The sequence below is a fragment of the Pongo abelii genome, chromosome 5 (assembly GCF_028885655.2).
Source record: "Pongo abelii isolate AG06213 chromosome 5, NHGRI_mPonAbe1-v2.0_pri, whole genome shotgun sequence".
Taxonomy (NCBI): Eukaryota; Metazoa; Chordata; class Mammalia; order Primates; family Hominidae; genus Pongo; species Pongo abelii.
This window is the reverse complement of record NC_071990.2, coordinates 110,610,543-110,630,138: the sequence shown is the minus strand read 5'-3', so window position 1 is coordinate 110,630,138 and position 19,596 is coordinate 110,610,543. Positions and strand designations below refer to the sequence as shown.

General features: G+C 37.5%; 1 protein-coding gene across 4 annotated transcripts in view; it reads left to right on the top strand.

Moving 5' to 3' along the window:
• The window catches only part of AK9 (adenylate kinase 9), a 206,821-nt gene that overhangs the window by 162,943 nt on the left and 24,282 nt on the right, over positions 1 to 19,596 (top strand). For all 4 annotated transcript variants that reach the window (XM_063724946.1, XM_024248833.3, XM_054557985.2 and 1 more), the window contains 2 exons: positions 3,174 to 3,393; positions 7,578 to 7,640. In XM_063724946.1, coding sequence (XP_063581016.1) covers positions 3,174 to 3,393; positions 7,578 to 7,640 — 283 coding nt within the window. The remainder of the gene's footprint in view (positions 1 to 3,173; positions 3,394 to 7,577; positions 7,641 to 19,596) is intronic.

Genomic DNA, 19,596 nt, shown 5'->3' with positions numbered 1-19,596 from the left:
TGGCACAAGACAGGGATGCCCTCTCTCACCACTCCTATTCAACATAGTGTTGGAAGTTCTGGCCAGGGAAATCAGGCAGGAGAAAGAAATAAATGGTATTCAATTAGGAAAAGAGGAAGTCAAATTGTCCCTGTTTGCAGATGACATGATTGTATATTTAGAAAACCCCATCATCTCAGCCCAAAATCTCCTTAAGCTGATAAGCAACTTCAGCAAAGACTCAGGATACAAAATCAATGTGCAAAAATCACTAGCATTCTTATACACCAATAACAGACAAACAGAGAGCCAAATCATGAGTGAACTCCCATTCACAATTGCTTTGAACAGAATAAAATACCTAGGAATCCAACTTACAAGGGATGTGAAGGACCTCTTCAAGGAGAACTACAAACCACTGCTCAAGGAAATAAAAGAGGATACAAACAAATGGAAGAACATTCCATGCTCATGGATAGGAAGAATCAATATCGTGAAAATGGCCATACTGCCCAAGGTAATTTATAGATTCATTGCCATCCCCATCAAGCTACCAATGACTTTCTTCACAGAATTGGAAAAAACTACTTTAAAGTTCATATGGAACCAAAAAAGAGCCCGCATTGCCAAGACAATCCTAAGCCAAAAGAACAAAGCTGGAGGCATCACCCTACATGACTTCAAACTATACTACAAGGCTACAGTAACCAAAACAGCATGGTACTGGTACCCAAACAGAGATATAGACCAGTGGAACAGAACAGAGCCCTCAGAAATAATACCACACATCTACAACTATCTGATCTTTGACAAATCTGACAAAAACAAGAAATGGGGAAAGGATTCCCTATTCAACAAATGGTGCTGGGAAAACTGGCTAGCCATATGTAGAAAGCTGAAACTAGATCCCTTCCTTACACCTTATACAAAAATTAATTCAAGATGGATTAAAGACTTAAATGTTAGACCTACAACCATAAAAACCCTAGAAGAAAACCTAGGCAATACCATTCAGGACAGAGGCATGGGCAAGGACTTCATGTCTAAAACACCAAAAGCAATGGCAACAAAAGCCAAAATTGACAAATGGGATCTAATTAAAGTAAAGAACTTCTGACAGCAAAAGAAACTACCATCAGAGTGAACAGGCAACCTACAGAATGGGAGAAAAATTTTCCAATCTACTCATCTGACAAAGGGCTAATATCCAGAATCTACAAAGAACTCAAACAAATTTACAAGAAAAAAGCAAACAACCCCATCAAAAAGTGGGCAAAGGATATGAAGAGACACTTCTCAAAAGAAGACATTTATGCAGCCAAAAAACACATGGAAAAATGCTCATCATCACTGGCCGTCAGAGAAATGCAGATCAAAACGACAATGAGTTACCATCTCACACCAGTTAGAATGGTGATCATTAAAAAGTCAGGAAACAACAAGTGCTGGAGAGGATGTGGAGAAATAGGAACACTTTTACACTGTTGGTGAGACTGTAAACTAGTTCAACCATTATGGAAGACAGTGTGGCGATTCCTCAGGGATCTAGAACTAGAAATACCATTTGACCCAGCCATCCCATTACTGGGTATATACCCAAAGGATTATAAATCATGCTGCTATAATGACACATGCACACGTATGTTTATTGCGGCCCTATTCGCAATAGCAAAGACTTGGAACCAACCCAAATGTCCATCAATGATAGACTGGATTAATAAAATGTGGCACATATACACCATGGAATACTATGCAGCCATTAAAAAGGATGAGTTCATGTCCTTTGTAGGGACATGGATGAAGCTGGAAACCATCATTCTCAGCAAACTATCGTGAGGACAAATAACCAAACACCGCATGTTCTCACTCATAGATGGGAATTGAACAATGAGAACATTTGGACACAGGAAGGGGAGTATCACACATTGGGGCCTGTTGTGGGGTGGGGAGTGGGGGAGGGATAGTATTAGGAGATATACCTAATGTAAATGACGAGTTAATGGGTGCAGCACACCAACATGACATGGCACATGTATACATATGTAACAAACCTGCATGTTGTGCACATGTACCCTAGAACATAAAGTATAATTAAAAATATATATATATTATGGCCAATATATGGAAATTTGCCTCCTTATTAAGAAAGGAAAATTCATTTTTGAATTAACAACTTTGAAGGCTGAAACTGTCAAATGTTCATGAAAGTCCTATTTGTATTAAGAAGAAAATATATATTTAAATATAAATATTAAAAACAAACCAAATTTCAGATAAGCAGGAGAAACAAATTCTCACTCAAACGGGGACCAGTATTGACTCTCTCAATTAAACAAAGCCAAGTTTTCAAAGCTTGGTTGTTTTATAAGTGCTCTCTAATTAAAATGTATTAACATTCCAGTTATTTTCCTGATTTTTTTTTTTTTTTTTTTTTTTTTGAGAAGGAGTTTCACCCTTGTTTCCCAGGCTGGAGTGCAATGGCATATTTTCCTGATTCTTAAAGTCTCATCACACTTGGGCAAGTTTGACAATCCCATTTGAATATAATCATCTTGCCCATAGGAACCAGGATACATACATTAACAATTGTCATCAGTTATAAGGAGACCCAGGGAGGTGGGTACGAGTTGTCTCATGAAAGGAAGCACTGTTAGAAGAAAAACTGCCAAAGGTGAGGGCTCCCACTACAATTTGGCTGGCCAGGTGTACTCTTTAAATAAAGAATACCACATTCATTAGGCTGGGCAACCCTCCCAAACAGAGAACTTATTTTCTCTTTTCCTATGGTCTTCTCACAACTTCTAGTAAACTTTCAGTTAATAGTAAGTGTCTGTAAACTGATTGACTACAATTTTATATTATAAATATATGTATGAAATATTGTAATTTTAATCCAATTTGATATATTTTGAAAAAGAAATGTCACGTATACAACTAGAAATATTAAAAGAAATAAAAGATAGTAGAGTAAATTTTTAAACTATTCATTACATACAGAAAGTTGATATTTATCAATACTTTTTTTACTTTATTTTTTCTTTTAAAATATTTAATTGACAAGTAAAGAATGTATATATTCAAGGTGTACATGATGATTTAATATACCTTGTATAATGATCATTACAGTCAAATCAATGAACATATCCATTACAATATTTTAATGAAATAAAGTAAATTGTGAAAATTTCCACCAGTTCCACAGGTTTTATATTAGATGGTTTCCCACGATATCCAGAAGAGGCCCAGTTTTTGGGAGATCATGGATTTTTCCCAGATGCAGCTGTTTTTATACAAGTTGATGATCAAGATATTTTTGATCGCCTCCTTCCTGCCCAAATTGAAAAGTGGAAACTAAAACAAAAGAAGAAATTAGAAAGGAAGAAACTGATCAAAGACATGAAGGCGAAAGTCAGGGTATGTATCTAGCAAAAATGCATTGAATAAATCTGTTCAGCATCTGTTTAGTGATCTATTATAAAGTGAGCTTCACAAAAAATATAGTATTCTAATTTTAATACTACAGTAAGCATGAAATATTTTTCATCGAATATTAAGACGATAATAAGAGTTAAGAGTTATTTCAGGCTTTTGTGGTGATCAATGTGTTAATGCTTCTCTCTTTATGGCAAACAAAAGATAGTGGTACTGCCAAGACTTCCCTCTCCCAGACATGGGAGCAAAGTGGAAGAGGTAACAAACAGAGATTTGAAACACAAAGAAGTAAAATTTCAGAGGTCTTTTTCGCTGCCCCTGGAGCGATGATACCATCCATCAAAGACATGTGAGCCTGTAGTGAAACTAGACCAAATTAGGTTAGAACATTGTTTCTAAACCTACATTCTGAGGAGTATTCCATAAAATGTTCAAAAGTGTCACAGGGAACCAGCAATTCCACTCCTGGGAATCTATCTGACAGAAATGAAAATATATGTCCACATAAAAAGTTATATGTGAATGTTCATAACCATTATTCATAATAACCAGAAAGTAGAAACAACCCAAATCATCAGCTGATGAATAGAAAAACAAAAGGTGGTATATCCTTAGAATTGAAAAACTACTCAGCATTAAGAAGGAATGACCTATTGATACATCCTGTAACATGGATAAAAATCAAAACCATTGTGCTGAGTGACAGAAGCCAGGCAAAACAGGAATGCATCCCGTACAATTCCATTTACATGACATGCCCTGAAAAGGCAAACCTGTAAGTCTGGGCTGAGGTAGAAAGAATGGGCTTTTGAGTCTGGACCTAGGATGGCCCAGATGAGGCATGAGAGCAGTGTTAAACGTTTGAAGGGCTTTCATACCAAAGAGAGCTTGGAGTTACGCCATGTGGCCTCAAGGGAAAGAACTACCATTGGTAGGAGGAAGGTACAGGGAAAGTATATTTCGTTCTTAGCAAGACATTTCAGAAAGAACCAAGACTGAAGGCAGGGAGCTCCTTGCCGATAAATAAGCATAAACTGGGTGAACATTTGGCAGGGGAGAATGGAAAAATGTGTCAGAGAGCTCATCTATTCATTTCAATTCTGAGATACTAAGACTTAAATTATGTAATACATTCTCACAACTCAACACCAATTAAATTACAGACTGCCAAAGTGTTAAAACCAAGCAGTTCCTCTTCCATTGCTCAGACATTGTTTTCAAATTCTTTTCATCTTGGGGTTAGCCAGAGGAAATCCCTTCAAGGCCATTGCCATCCATTCCTCTCCCCCACCACACTAAGGTTTCATGTCCCAGGCCATCACTGGTCTGCACAATATCAAGGCAGGCAGAGTTCTTAGCCATCTAAGAACTATGGATGTAAGGAGGGAGACGTGGGAAGATACCTGGCTCCACACTGTTCTTGATGACGTTCAGGCCAAACTGTCTGCCATGCGAGAGATTCTGTAAGTATGAGAATGGAAAAGAAAGAGCCAAAGATGAGAGCCTACCAAAGCACATTCATATGTTGTCTCACTGTGGGGCCTGGAATATCTAGGCCAGTGCTAACACAGAAATCTCCGTGATGACAGAAATGTCCTAGATCTGTGCTGTCCTGTACAGGAGCCACTAGCCGCAGTGGCTGTTGAGCACTTAAAATGTGATTAGTGTGACTGAAAAATCAAATGTTTAATTTTGTTTAATTTTAATATAAATAGCCACACACAGCTAGTGGCTATTGTACTGGACAGAACAGCTGTAGGGCAATGAAGCCACATCCTAGATATCACATGCTTTAAGAATTTTAGGGACCTGGAATAGGAAAGCAGCAGGTTTCTGGAGCTAGTTTATCACCCCAGGCATTTGCCCCTTCCTTTCCTCACCCAATAACTCTATCTCAGTTCAGAGCTTTCTTGGCTGACACCAGCACTTCTACAGTGACCTAATTGTCCTCCCTGGCTTCATCTCTATGACTTCCAGACCATCCTTCTGACTACCTCCACACGAATTTTTCTAAAACTCCATTTTGATCAAGCCACCCCATTAAGGTCTGAATTCTCAGTCTTATCCCAAATTCTCTAATTTTTTTCTCAGTTAAACAAATACAAACCCTTCTCTGCAGCAGCCACCACATTGTATGCTTTGGCAATCCTGTATCTGGTAGTTTCTTTTCTTTTTTTTTTTTTTTTTTTTTTTGAGACAGAGTCTCACTCTGTCACTAGGCTAGAATGCAGTGATGCAATCTCAGCTCATTGCAACCTCTGCCACCTGGGTTCAAGTGATTCTCCTGCCTCAGCCTCCTGAATAGCTGGGACTACAGGTGTGCACCACCATGTCCAGCTAATTTTTGTATTTTTAGTAGAGACGGGGTTTCACCATGTTGGCCAGGTCAAGAGATCGAGACCATATCTGGTAGTTTCTAAAAGCATCCTCACACTAATTGTGTGACATTACATGAGTTAAACTCTGAATGTCTGTCAACTCACCTCTAGAGTGGAGTAATGCCTTGCAGATATGTTTTGAGTAGAAAATGAAAGAATATATATTATAGTGCTCAGGACAGTGCTGCCATCTGGCAGATGTATAATAATTAGTTAAACCTCACTGACTATTTATTTGAGTGAAAGGAGCAGAGGAAAAGTAGACTCGGAATGTGTATGAGTGCTATTGTGTATAGTTTGCAATTTTTTGGTAATACAGTGGTCTTTATGTTTTATGAAAACACAAAAGAGACTATGTTTTCACAACTCCACATTTAAAGAACCTATGGTAAAAATATGTTTTTATAAAAGGAAATAATGGAAGTTTTTGTAAATTCTCACCATGTTAAAAGCCATAGAATCTTTCTGGGGCTTATAAACCAAATGAATTATATTCAGTTCAGTTTTATAATTCTATCTACAAATAATTCTTGCATGCCTACAAGGCATAAGTTCTCAGGAATGTGTACTCAATAGCAACCAGACGAAAGCACCCAGGTTCTGCTCATCTGCACCACAGCCCCAGAGCATGTCCTCAGGCACCACTCTATCCTCCCAGTATTTAAAGGGAGACCAGTTTACAGAGTCCTGAGCCCATAAGCCCCCAAACCTGAAGAAAGCAGATTAGTTTTCATGGAGTCCTTGGAGACCTATTAAAGGGGATCCATTGTGTTAGATTTAGAGGATTCTGGAAAGGTTGGAGGACTGTCTATCTATCAAGTCTGTGACTGTCTCCCAACCACATACACTTTCCCCATGTGGACATATGTATTTTTAGGTTTGTTAGGCCAGGGGTTCCCAACCCCTGGGCCATGGATGGATACCAGTCTGTGGCCTGTGAGGAACCAGGCCACACAGCAGGAGGTGAGCAGTGAGTGGGCAAGTGAGTGAAGCTTCATCTGTATTTACAGCCGCTCCCCATCACTCACATTACTGCCTGAGCTCTGCCTCTGGTCAGATCAGCAGCACATTAGATTCTTATAGGAGCACAAACTGTATTGTTAATTGTGCATGCAAGGGATCTAGGTTGCACACTTATAAGAATCTAATGCCTGATGATCTGTCACTATCTCCCATCACCTCCAGATGGGACCATGTAGTTGCAGGAAAACAAGTTTAGGGCCCCCACTGATTCTACATTATGGTGAGTTGTAAAATTATTTCTTCGGATATTACAATGTAATAATAATAGAAATAAAGTGCACAATAAATGTCATGAGCTTGAATCATCCCAAAACAATCCCCATCTTCGGTCCATGGAAAATTGTCTTCTGTGAAACCGGTCCCTCATGCCAAAATGGTTGGGGATCGCTATGTTAGGCTATTTAATAGTGTGTTAAAAGCTTACCATTTTCAATGAATTGCCTCCAAGTATTTCCCTATTTCCTGCCACCAAAACCAAACAAACAAATGAGCAATAAATTTTGAAAAGTAGTTCTAAACTTTGTGGAAAGAGTAACTGACCCCAAGTGCTGTTTATCCCTCTGGAAGAAAATAGCTGATCAAGAGGTTCAGAGGTACAAGGATGCAAGCCAAGCAACATGATTACCGCCATCACATCCTTTCCTGCAGAGTTCACTGTGCTTCTGCCCAAATGTTATTCCTACTTTATATAAAAATATATTAATACAGAGAAAGCCACTTTTATCATTCTCCATTACAACTTTTTAATGTCTCTTTCTTTAACAGGTTGATACGATTGCTAAAAGAAGGGCTGAACTTATATTAGAGAGAGATAAAAAAAGGAGGGAGGTAAGTAATTTTTTTTTTTTTTTCGAAACAGGGTCTCACTCTGTTGCCCAGGGCAGGATGCAGTGGCACAATCATAGCTCACTGCAACCTGGAACTCCTGGGCTCAAGGGATCCTCCCACCTCAGCCTCTCAAAATGCTAGGATTACAGGCATGAGCCATCACACCCAGCCTTTGCCTTCTGGCTTAAGACACCCTTGTAACAGCTTTTCAAGGCTGACCCTCTTGTAACCTGATTTCCATCTGTATAAAAATGTCCAGCCAAACAAGGAGAAGAGAAAAAGAGGAATATCAGAAAATACAACTTGCTACAAGTGCAACCACATGTCACCCTGGTGTGAATATGCTGGACTTCCATACAGAGGACTGCTGATATTATACAGTGCAACTGCAACTGCAACTGCGGGCACAAAGCATTGCAGAAGAGGGGCCAAAGTAATTGTTGCTTTGTCAAAACAAAATATTCACAACCAAAAGTAGATAAGAAAAAACCATTGGACCAAGAAAATTATGGCACCATGTAAGAATAAGAACCCTCCTCTTAATTATTTGCCTCGATTTTCATTCATTTATTCATTCAGTCCATCAGCAAACATTAATTGAGCTTTGTGTCTGACACTGTTTCAAATACAGGCAAATCAGCCATGAGCAAAACTTACAGAAATCCTAGCCTCATTCTAATGCTCATTTCCTTCATCAAACATGTTCTGAAAGTTTACTCTGTTTAAGGTGTCATGCTAATGTTTAGGATCAAAAAGATGTCCTAACCTGAAATTAAGTACAGTTAACTACTTTAAGCCCTTGGGAGTCCCTAGTGGTCCCCTTCTGAATCACTTCAAATGTTTCAGCAGTGAAGGAGTCCAGGCTTTGCAGTTAAACACACCTACGCGGTATCCATTCTCCAGTTCTCACTGACTTTGTTCACTGCTCTCCAGTGCCTGGTAGAGTGCTGACACATGTGACATTCAACTTCAGTTGTTTCACTGAGGTTGTATAACATTGAGTAAGTCACTTAGCCTCTGTAAACCTAGGGCTTTTTATTGTAAAATGGGAAAAATTAATACACTTAGTTTCCCTAATCTTCTTTTCTTAAGAATTAATTTTCAGGATAAACTTTAAATATTCTTTATAATTTTTTCATTTGTTAACATTAGAATGGTGTGATTTCTGATTTTTCATTCAGAAATTCAATATTCTATGTAGAGGTTAAATAGGATTTTGTAAGTCAGCTCTCCTGAGACTTCATGTTTGTAAAACTGGCTGTGTATCCCACAAAACTGATACAAACAAACTCGCAGCACAACTCCTGAGATGTTTGACGAATAAAAAATTAAAACTGTATGTGGGGGTTTTTTTTTTCCAACTCCTTTGATGGAAATTTTATATGTCCTGCTACTGACTCAGACAATAAAGTAGACAAAATATAGCATCTCAGGGATGAGTCAGTGTGCTTGTTACTATTGGTCAGTGTGCCACCCTAAGTGGCATCCATCCCGACTCCACATCTATCCTGGAGCTCACTTGCATGAACAGATCCAGGGAGTTTCTCACATTTGCCTTCTTATGCAGAATATGCAGTTCTGTGACTTGCCTTTTTCACTCTAACTGGGGAATCCCTGGCAGAGAAAGCCCTTCCCAGGTTTGTCTTCTTGCCCTAAACAAAATCATTGCCTTTACTGTCTTTTTAGCACTAAATGGGACATTTCCAACATTAGAAATCACGTCAATATCCCAGTCATTACTTGCATTAATTTCATAGGGAAACGTCGCTATCTTGTGGACCTGTAGTCTCACAATGTGACTGTAAGGCAGCCCCTGGCCTTGCTTGTAATCCTCCCTCTCTTCCTGTCCCCTGGCTCCGTCTCTGGGTCTCTATTAGGTGTTGGGTAGCCACTGGGAGGTGAAAGCAAGGGAGGGCCAGGACAGGAAGCTCAGGGAGCAAGTGAGCACAGTGTCAGACTACGCCTCGGAGAAGAGTAATAGAGACACATTGATCATAGGTACTGTGGGAAGGCCCAAGTCAGGGTCCACATGAGGTTGAAACAAGGGTCTGGACCAAGTACTAGGTCAAAACCATCTCCAGGATCCTCTAGGGAGAAGACAGAGTGTTTAGACCCAAAGGTTGATACACAGAGGGCTCTTCAGGATGAAACAGCAAGCAGAAGTGTGCATGGGTATACGGGTTGGAGACAGATTCAAAGCACTGAAAACCAAGTAGTTCACAATGGCTGCTCCACAGGCAGTGTCAGTCACACCACAGCATAATAAAGGAATTTGGGGATCTAGATAATGAGCACCTGTGTCAGGAAGCCCTGAGAACTCTGACAGGTCTTTTACTTCTTCTTCCATTTCTTCATGCTTTCCTCTTCCGTCCCTTCTCTATCATAAAAAAATCCATCGCTCTCCTGGCACAAGCTTCTGTCCAGATGTAGCTTTCCCTGTCTTCCCCTACCAGTAGACAGTTGTAACACAGCTTACCCCAAATCTAGTCCTGTCTGTCTGAGACTATGAATTTATTTGCTTTCTGCTTGTCCCCTCTGTTTTCTGTTTGTCTGTTCCCCTTTTCTGGCCTTCCTTGGATTATTTGAATATATTTTAGAAATTCATTTTAATTATCTATTGCTTTTTTTTTTTTTTTGAAAAGTGTGTAAAATTTTTATTTTATTTTTTCTTTTTCAATTTGTATTTTAGGTTCAGAGGGTACATGTGCAGATTTGTTACATGGGTAAATTGCATGTTGCCAGGGTTTGGTGTACAAATAATTTTGTCACTCAGGTAGTGAGCACAGTACTCAATAGGTAGTGTTTTGACCCTCACTCTCCTCCTACCCTCTACCTTCAAGTAGGCCCCAGTGTCTGTTGTTCTCCTCTTTGTGTCTATGTGCACTCAAAGTTTAGCTCCCACTTATGAGAACATGCAGTATTTGGTTTTCTGTTCCTGTGTTAACTTGCTTGGGATAATGGACTCCAGCTCCATCCATGTTGCTGCAAAAGATATGAATTCATTCTTTTTTATGGCTGCATGGTATTCCATGGTATATATGTACCACATTTTCTTTATCCAGTCCACCATTAATGGGCATCTAGGTTGATTGCATGTCTTTGCTATTGTGAGTAGTGCACTGCATGTGTGCATGTGACTTTTTGGTAGAACGATTTCTATTCCTTTGGGTGTATACCCATTAATGGGATTGCTGAGTTAAATGGTAGTTCTGAGTTCTTTGATAAACCTCCAAACTGCTTTTCACAGTGGCTGAACTAATTTACATTCCCACCAACTTTTCCTTTTCTTCATAACCTCACTAACATCTGTTATTTTCTGACTTTTCAATAATAGTCATTCTGATTGGCATGAGATAGGACATCATTGTGTTTTTGATTTGCATTTCTCTAATGAGTAGTGACATTGAGCATTTTTTCATATGCTTGTTGGCTGTGTCTATGTCTTCTTTTAAGTCTCTGTTTATGTCTTGTGCCCATTTTTTAATGGGGTTGTTGTTTTGGGCTTGTTGATTTGTTGAAGTTCCTTATAGATTCTGGATATTAGACTTGTGTTGTACGCATAGTTTGCAGATATTTTCTCCCATTCTGTAGGTTGTCTGTTTCTTCTGTTGATAGTTTCTTTTGCGTGAAAAAGCTCTTTAGTTTAATTAGGTCCCAGTTGTCAATTTTAGTTTTTGTTGCAATTGCTTTTGGAGACTTTGTCATAAAATATTTGTCCAGAACCAAAACAGCATGGTACTGGTACAAAAACAGACACATAGAGCAATGGAACTCAGAAACAAAGCTGCACACCTACAATCATCTGATCTTCAACAAGGTCGACAATAACAAGCAATGGGGAAATGACTCCCTAGTAAATAAATGGTGCTGGGATAACTGGTTATCCATATGCAGAAGAATGAACCTGGACCCCTTCCTTTTACCATATACAAAAATCAAAATGGATTAAAGACTTAAATGTAAGACCTGAAACCATAAAAACCCTAGAAGAAAATCTATTGCCTTTTTAAGTATACCTCTATGCTTCGTTTTTTAGTAGTTATGCTAGAATTACAAATACATACTTGGCTTTTCACATTCTACTTAGGGTCAATATTATTTAATGTAATATTGTAAAAACCTTAGAACTGTCTAGCTCCATTTGCCCCACCCATCTCAAACCCACTAACATCCTTTATGCTCTAGTTGTGATGTGTTTTACAACTGAATACATTACAACCCTCATAAGAAATAGTTCTGTTTATATTAAATAGTCACATGTATTTTCAAAATTAATAGGAAAGTAAGCCTTGTTTTACATTTATCCAGATATTTACTATTTCTGATGTTCTTCATTCATTCCTCTGGTATGATGGAAATCAGAAGGATGGGAATGCTGGACATCTGAATTATTGTTCACCTATTGTCTTTCTTTTCTCTGTATCTTTGCTTTTCAACAGTTTGGTTATGGTGTACCTACATATCATTTTCTTCATATTTAGTTTGGGGTTCGCTAAGCTTCTTTAATCTGTAAATTTGTGTCTTTCACTAAATTTGAGGAAACTTTAGACATTATTTCTTTAGACATTTTTTCTGCCTCGTTTACTCTTTGTCTTCTCCTTATAGTACCCCAGTTATACATAGGTTAGACCTTTGCTGTTGTTCCACATGTCCTGGGAACTTTGTTGATTTTTTTCCATCTTTTTTCTCTCTCTTCTTTAAGGTAAATAATTTAAGCCCAACCAACAATTTTTTAATTTCAAATATTGTATTTTTAGTTCTAAAATTTCCATTTGGTTTGTTTCTATATTTTCTATTTCTCTCCTGAGATTTCCTATCTGTTCATTTATTATAAGTGCATTTTCCTTTTCCTCATTGATCATTGTAATAATAACTGCTTTAAAAGTTCTTGTTTAGTGATCCTAACACCTGGGCTGGGTATTTAATTATTATCTTTCTTTATGAGGATGGGTCAAATTTTCATGATTCTTCATATTTTGAGTAACTTTGGATTATGTTCTAGAATTGTAAATGTTATATTGTGGGGATTCTGGACTTTGTTATGTACCTCCAAAGAGAACTGAGGTTTTTGTTTTAGCAGGCAATTAACTTGGTAAGATAAACTTTAAAATTCTGTCATGCCTGCAATGAATGGCAGCTCAGTGTATACTGTTCTTGAACTGCCCATATGTACATGGTTCACAGGCTAGCCAGAGTCTTGGACAAATTGACTTTGGTATTTCCTTCTCTGGCTGTCTCATGTCTGGCATTTACCCTCACTCTCCAGTGGCCCTGGTTTTGGCTCCTTTCTCTGGTTGCTCCATCCAGAAAGTCAGTTGGCTTTCTACCAAAGTTTTAGTCACACTGAACCACCACTACTCTGAAACTGCCCTCTCGGCAAATGCACAAAATCAGAAAACTCACCCTATGCCAATTGCTTCCTCCAAATTTTGACTGCTCTTCAAAATCTGCTTTTCTTGCTCCAAAGACCTCAAAAATAATAGAGAGAGAGGAGTGTTGCTTACAGTTTATTATTATCTGCTAGAGGTTAAATAAACTTATTTCTTCATATTTGAGGCAGATCCTCAAGACCATGAAGTTTAGAATATACATCTTCCAACTTGAGGACTAAGAGATGCATGATGTCAGGGAAAACAACACTGTTCTACAAGAATAAATGACCATTTACAGAAAAATGAAAAAAAAAATTCCCTAGGAAGAATTAACCTGAGAGTCTCTTAGATGATCTTTTGTGAAGATTTTTAGGATACTTTTAGGATTTTTTTTAATCAACATTGTACTACAGGTGTGAGCCAAAGCAAAGTAAGAAAAAGAAATAGCATACATATTAAAAAGTAAGAATAAAACTCATTATTTGTATATAATTTGAATATCTAGAAAGTGTAAGAGGGTAAATTGCAGAAAAATTCCTTAAGGTCACCTCTACCAGCCCTTCACTTAACAGCAACATTTGCCCCATAAAGAAAAACGGTAAATCATTTCTAAAGGGATGAAATAATCTGTCTGGAAGATTCTAGGTCCACAGAATGTTGGTTGATACCTTTTATTTTTGGGGCAAGGTCCAGGCTTCCTGCATCTTCTCATCTTCACATCTTAAATAGAAGTGTGATACAACATTACCTGCTCATATACAGACAGCATGCAGTTGCTCTGAACTAATCAATTTAATCCTTCATTTATAAAAATGAATAGCCAACCAAGGGTTACCATATACTTGAGGAAAATCACCAACAAAAGGAAAAACCAACATAAACAAACAGAACAATTGATCATAAAACAAGTGGACAACCCAGGAAACATCATTAAATATTAAAAGAATTTCACTTTCTCTCAGAAAAATCAAGAAGAAATTTGTATCCATAAAAAAGGAAGAAGATGCTATAAAAAGTCGGAGAACAAAAAAGAGTTAATGAAAACTAAAATAAGTTAAAAGTTAAATTGAAAAACAGAAAAGTCCAAGAAGTTTCTCAAATATAAAACAAAGTGCAAGAGATAGGAAATACAAAAGAAAAAAACTGAAGATCTATGAGGTCAATCCAGGAAGGTCAACATCCCATATGCATTTCAAACAGTGGAAACAGAAAATAAAGAAGGAAATAATCTAAGAAATGTTAGAAGAAAAGTTCCCAGTAGAGAGCAGGAGGTCTTCAAATTGAAAGGGCCCATGGAATGCCAAGCAGAATAAATAAAAAGAGATGTGCATTAGACACATCCTTATGAAATTTGAGATTGGTGGGTATAAAGAGAAGCTCCTACTTGTTTCTAAAATTTTTAAAGGATATCTACAAAGGAATGGAGGTAAGATTTGTATCAGACTTCTCAGTAACAATACTGGATAGTAAAAGAGAAAGACAACACTTGTAAAATTCTAAGTGAAAATGGTTTTCAGCCTAGAACTCTGTACTTAGCCAAACTGTTTATAATGAGAGCAACTGAAATGGAAAAATTTTCAGATACTTAAGATCGGTGAAAATTAGCCTCTTTTATATTCTTCCTGAAAAGAGTAGCCACATGATATGGTGAATAACACTGCTTCTGCTCACAAAATAAACAACAATAAAACAAACGAAAAAACCCTAGAAATATGGGGGTGGGGAGAGACAATAAGAGTATTATTCAAATATGGGGCAAATGTAATTGTAGCATGATTTTGAATAAGAAGAAAAAATGATGCTTGGTCTTGATACTAGAAACATTCTACTTAGAATAGTGCATGTTTCTTGATATAGAATTGCATTCCTTGTATTACTAACTCCAGCTGTAGTGAATAAGGGTTATGTAATTTAACATAGCAGGTGCTGTTTATTGGATTTCCATATTCAGAATCAATCAAATGCTGTTTGCTTACTTTTAATTTTTAGAATCAATTTCTACATGAAGCACCAAATACTGAACTCCAGTTATAGGACAGGGACATAAATGTAGTAATATTGGAGACAAAATACTTAGAAACTGAAGAAAGGGAGACTTGGAAGGAAGAGTAAGGACATCTTCTTGATGGGGAATCAAAACAGACATCTAAAGAGGACAGCTCAATAAAATAGAGATTTGGAGATAGTATTTAAAGTTATAAGCACTCGATTACAAAATAAAGAGCGAAAATATGACTAAAACTGGGCAACAGGCAGAAAGAGGAGTGATGTAAGTTAGCTAAATTCCTCATCATCACTGGCAGGAAAGAGGAACCAGATATCACAAGGGTCAAAAGTGATTACCGTTTACTGTTTGTTTTGTTACTTTCTAAACTGGTTTCTATAGAAAAAGCACACATTTTTTAAATAGAAGAATGATTAAATGAACTGCAATACTATGAAATACTATGCGGCTGTTAAAAATATTAAGATGCAAAGAACAATCAGTGAAGAGAAAGAAATGCATCCAAATAGGAAAAGAAGTTAAACTGTCTCTTTGCTGACAATATAATTCTATACCTGTAAAACCCTAAAGATTCTGCCAAAAGGTCACTGAAACTAATAAACAACTTCAGTAAAATTTCAGGATACAAAAATCAATGCACAAAATTTGTTGCCTTTATACTAGTAACATTTAAGCTTAGAGCCAAATCAAGAATGCAATCCCATTTACAATAGCCATCAAAAGAATAAAATACCTAAGAGTACAGCTAACCAAGGAAGTGAAAAATCTCTCCAAGGAGAACTACAAAACACTGCTGAAAGAAATCAGAGACAACACAAAACAAATGAAAAAACATTTCATACTCATGGACTGGAAGAATCAGTATCGTTAAAATGGCCATACTATCCAATCTACAAATTCAATGGTATTCCTATCAAACTACCAATAACATCCTTCACAGATTTTTTTAAACTATTCTAAAATTCATATGGAACCAAAACAGGAGCCCCAAATAGCCAAAACAATCCCAAGAAAAAAGAAGCCAGAGGCATCACACTACCTAACTTTATACTCTTAGATTACGGTAATCAAAACAGCATGATACCAGTACAAAAACAGACACATAGACCAATGGAACAGAATACAAAACTCAGAAACAAAGCTATACACCTACAACCATCTGATCAACAAGGCCAACAACAACAACAAATATAATAGAGAAGGGATTCCTTATTCAATAAATGGTGCCAGGTTAGCTGGTATTCATATGCAGAAGAATGAAACTGGATGCCTACCTTTCACCGTATAAAAAAATTAACTCAAGATAAATTAAAGATTTAAATATGAGACCTCAGACTATATGATTCCTAGAAGAAAACCTGGGAAACACCATTCTGGACATTGGCTTTGGGAAATAATTATGACTAGGTCCTCAAAAGTAATTGTACCAAAAACAAAAATTGACAAGTGGGAGCTTAGCTCCCACAAGGACCTAAGACTATGGAGCTTCTGCACAGCAAAATAAACTATCAACAGAGTAAACAGGCAACCTAAAGAATAGGAGGAAATATTCACAAACTATGCATCTGACAAAGGTTAATATTCCAAATCTATAAGAAACTTAAACAATTGAACAAGCAAAAACCAAATAACCCCATTAAAAAAGTGGGCAAAAGATGTGAACAGACACTTTTCAAAAGAAGATATACATGCAGCCAACAACATCTGAACAAATGCTCAGTGTCACTAATCATCAGAGAAATGCAAATCAAAACCACAGTGAGATACCATCTCATGCCAGTCAGAATGGCTATTTTTTTTTTTGAGACAGGATGGAGTGCAGTGGCACCATCACAGCTCACTGTAGCCTCAACCTCCAGGGCTCAAGCAATCCTCCTGTCTCAGCCTCCAAGTAGCTGGGACTGCAGATAGAAACACACTTAGCTATTTTTTTATTTTTTATTTTTGGAGAGACAGGGTTTAACCATTTTGCCCAGGCTGGTCTCAAACTCCTGGTCTCAAGCAATCTGCCAGCCTCAGCCTCCCAAAGTGCTGGAATCACAGGTATGAACCACCATGCCTGACCTAGAATGGCTATTATTAAAAAAGTCAAAAAACAACAGATACTGGTGAAGCTGCAAAGAAAAGGGAATACTTATACACTCTTGAGGGGAATGTAAATTAGCTGAGCCACTGTGGAAGGCAGTTTGAAGATTTCTCAGAGAACTCAAAACAGAAATACCATTCGACCCAACAATCCCATTACTGGGTATATATACAAAAGAAAATAAATTGTTCTACCAAAAATACACATGCACTCATATGTTCATCATAGCCCTATTCACAATAGCAAAGACATGGAATTAACATAGGGGCTCATCAATGGTGGACTGGGTAAATGAAATGTGCTACATATGTATAATACCATAGAATACTACATGGCCATAAAAAAGAACAAAGTCATATCCTTTGCAGCAATGTGGATGCAGCTGGAAGCCATTATCCTGAGCAAATTAACACAGGAACAGAAAACCAAATACCCTGTATTCTCATTTATAAGTAGGAGCTAAACACTGGGTACTCATGGACATAAAGATGGCAATAATAGACATTCAGAACACCTAGAAGGAGGAGGGTTGGGGAGAGGGTTGAAAAAATAACTATTGAGTACTATGCTGACTATCTGGGTGACACAATCAATCATACCCCAAACTTCAGCATCATGCAATATACCCTTGTAACAAGCCTGCACACATACCCCAAATCTAAAATAAAAGCTGAAAATTTTTTTTAATTAATTGAAAAAAATTGAGATGTATGTTCTGATATGGAAAGAAATTTAAATATATTGCTAATTTTTTTAAAGTTGTAGAAAATAAAATAATCCCATTTATGTTTAAAATGTGATGTAATTAAATATATATATAGTAAAACATTTGTAAGGATCCTAACCAAATTGTTAACCAAAATTAATTCCAGGTAGGAGGGTAGAAATAGAGATAGGAGTGTGATGAAAGACTTCTACTTTTTATCTTATACAATACTATATAATTTAATTTCTTTATAATAAAAATGAATTTCTTTTTAAAATTGTACAATTGCAATTTTTAATAAAAAGTTGTAGGAGCTATTCAGTGGAGCCAGAGAGGTGAGAACAAGTTCATCTGGAACTAAGATGTCCCAGCTTGTAGTGTAGACCTATCCCATTATACTTGCAATGATCCTTAGAAAATTAAATATCAGAATAGAAAATTGACAAGATATAATAAAAAGGAACAAGTCGTAAGGAGACTAAATGATCTCAAACTTCTTTAAAAGGAACCAGAACTGAAAAACCCTGCTCCATAGCCAAGCTCCTTTTGGAGAAAGGGGAGCTTGGGCAAGAGCAGGAATGGGTCCTGATGCTCTCATCTTCCTCCCTGCACTCATACACCCAAATCCCATCTCCAGGCACTTTTCACTAAACTAAATGACCAGAGGCCTGGTCATTTAGAAAGATTAGGAAGTAGCCAGAAGATTGCAGGCAAGAGACAATGTGAAGGCAAACAGTGGAGAGGGGCCGCAAGGGAGGGAGTGTTGAGCATTATTTAGGATTACAGTCCTTTGTAACCCCCCATTCCTTCCCATCCAGGACTCTCATCCTGGGAGTCTAGATAACTCCCAGGTTTCAGGCTGGAGGGCAGTTCTCCAAATGAAACAAGGAATACTACAGGGAGAACAGTGTGGAGGTAGTGCAGGAGGATGATTATTATAGGGTTCAGTTTTGTGCAAAGTGAACTATAGCACTTAAAGCCTACACAATACGACTTAGTACCAATATCCTGTCATGGTCTTTAATAATCATTAATGTATTATTCTCGTTTTCTCAGATAGGCTATAGCCTCCGAAAAGGCATCTGCTGTTCTATTTGTACACTGCTTTACACAAAGTGACAATAATAGCTATAAGAGCATAATAATAGGTAACGTTCACATACTTAGCAAATGCCAGACATTTTTCTAATGGCTTTGCATGTATTAACTAATTTAATGCTCCCAGCAACCCTGTGAGATACTTTTAGTATTCTTATTTTACAGATAAGGAAACATCTTGTCCCAGTTAAGACAGCTAGTGTTTTATACTCTTTGAACTGCATTAAATATTGTTCCTGAAGACCATCAAAAACATGTAACATTCTGACAATCATAGACATAAATAACATTTAATATTTTGTCTCTGTATTTATTTATGGGACCACTTTGGGGCCAGAGTCTTGAAAGTATTAAAATTCTGAGTACCAAAGAAATTTTTAAACAATTTTTCCAAGATGGCAGGTTGGAGGCAGTGCTAGCATGCCTCCCCAACTTGGAAGACAAAATAGGGTGTAGAGATTCACACTGTGAACGTTCTTCCAAGAAGCAACACAGGAACTTAACAGGAAAACTGAAAGAAACCACAGACCCTTTGAAAGAAGCAGTGGGCTACAGCCTACACCAGGAGCCAGGCAGAAAACTGAGACAGTGAACCCGCTCCACGTTGAGCACACTGCTACTACAACCAGCAACTGAGAAAGCCATCATCCAAAGACTACCACCAAGGAACTCACGCACAGAGGCTTCAC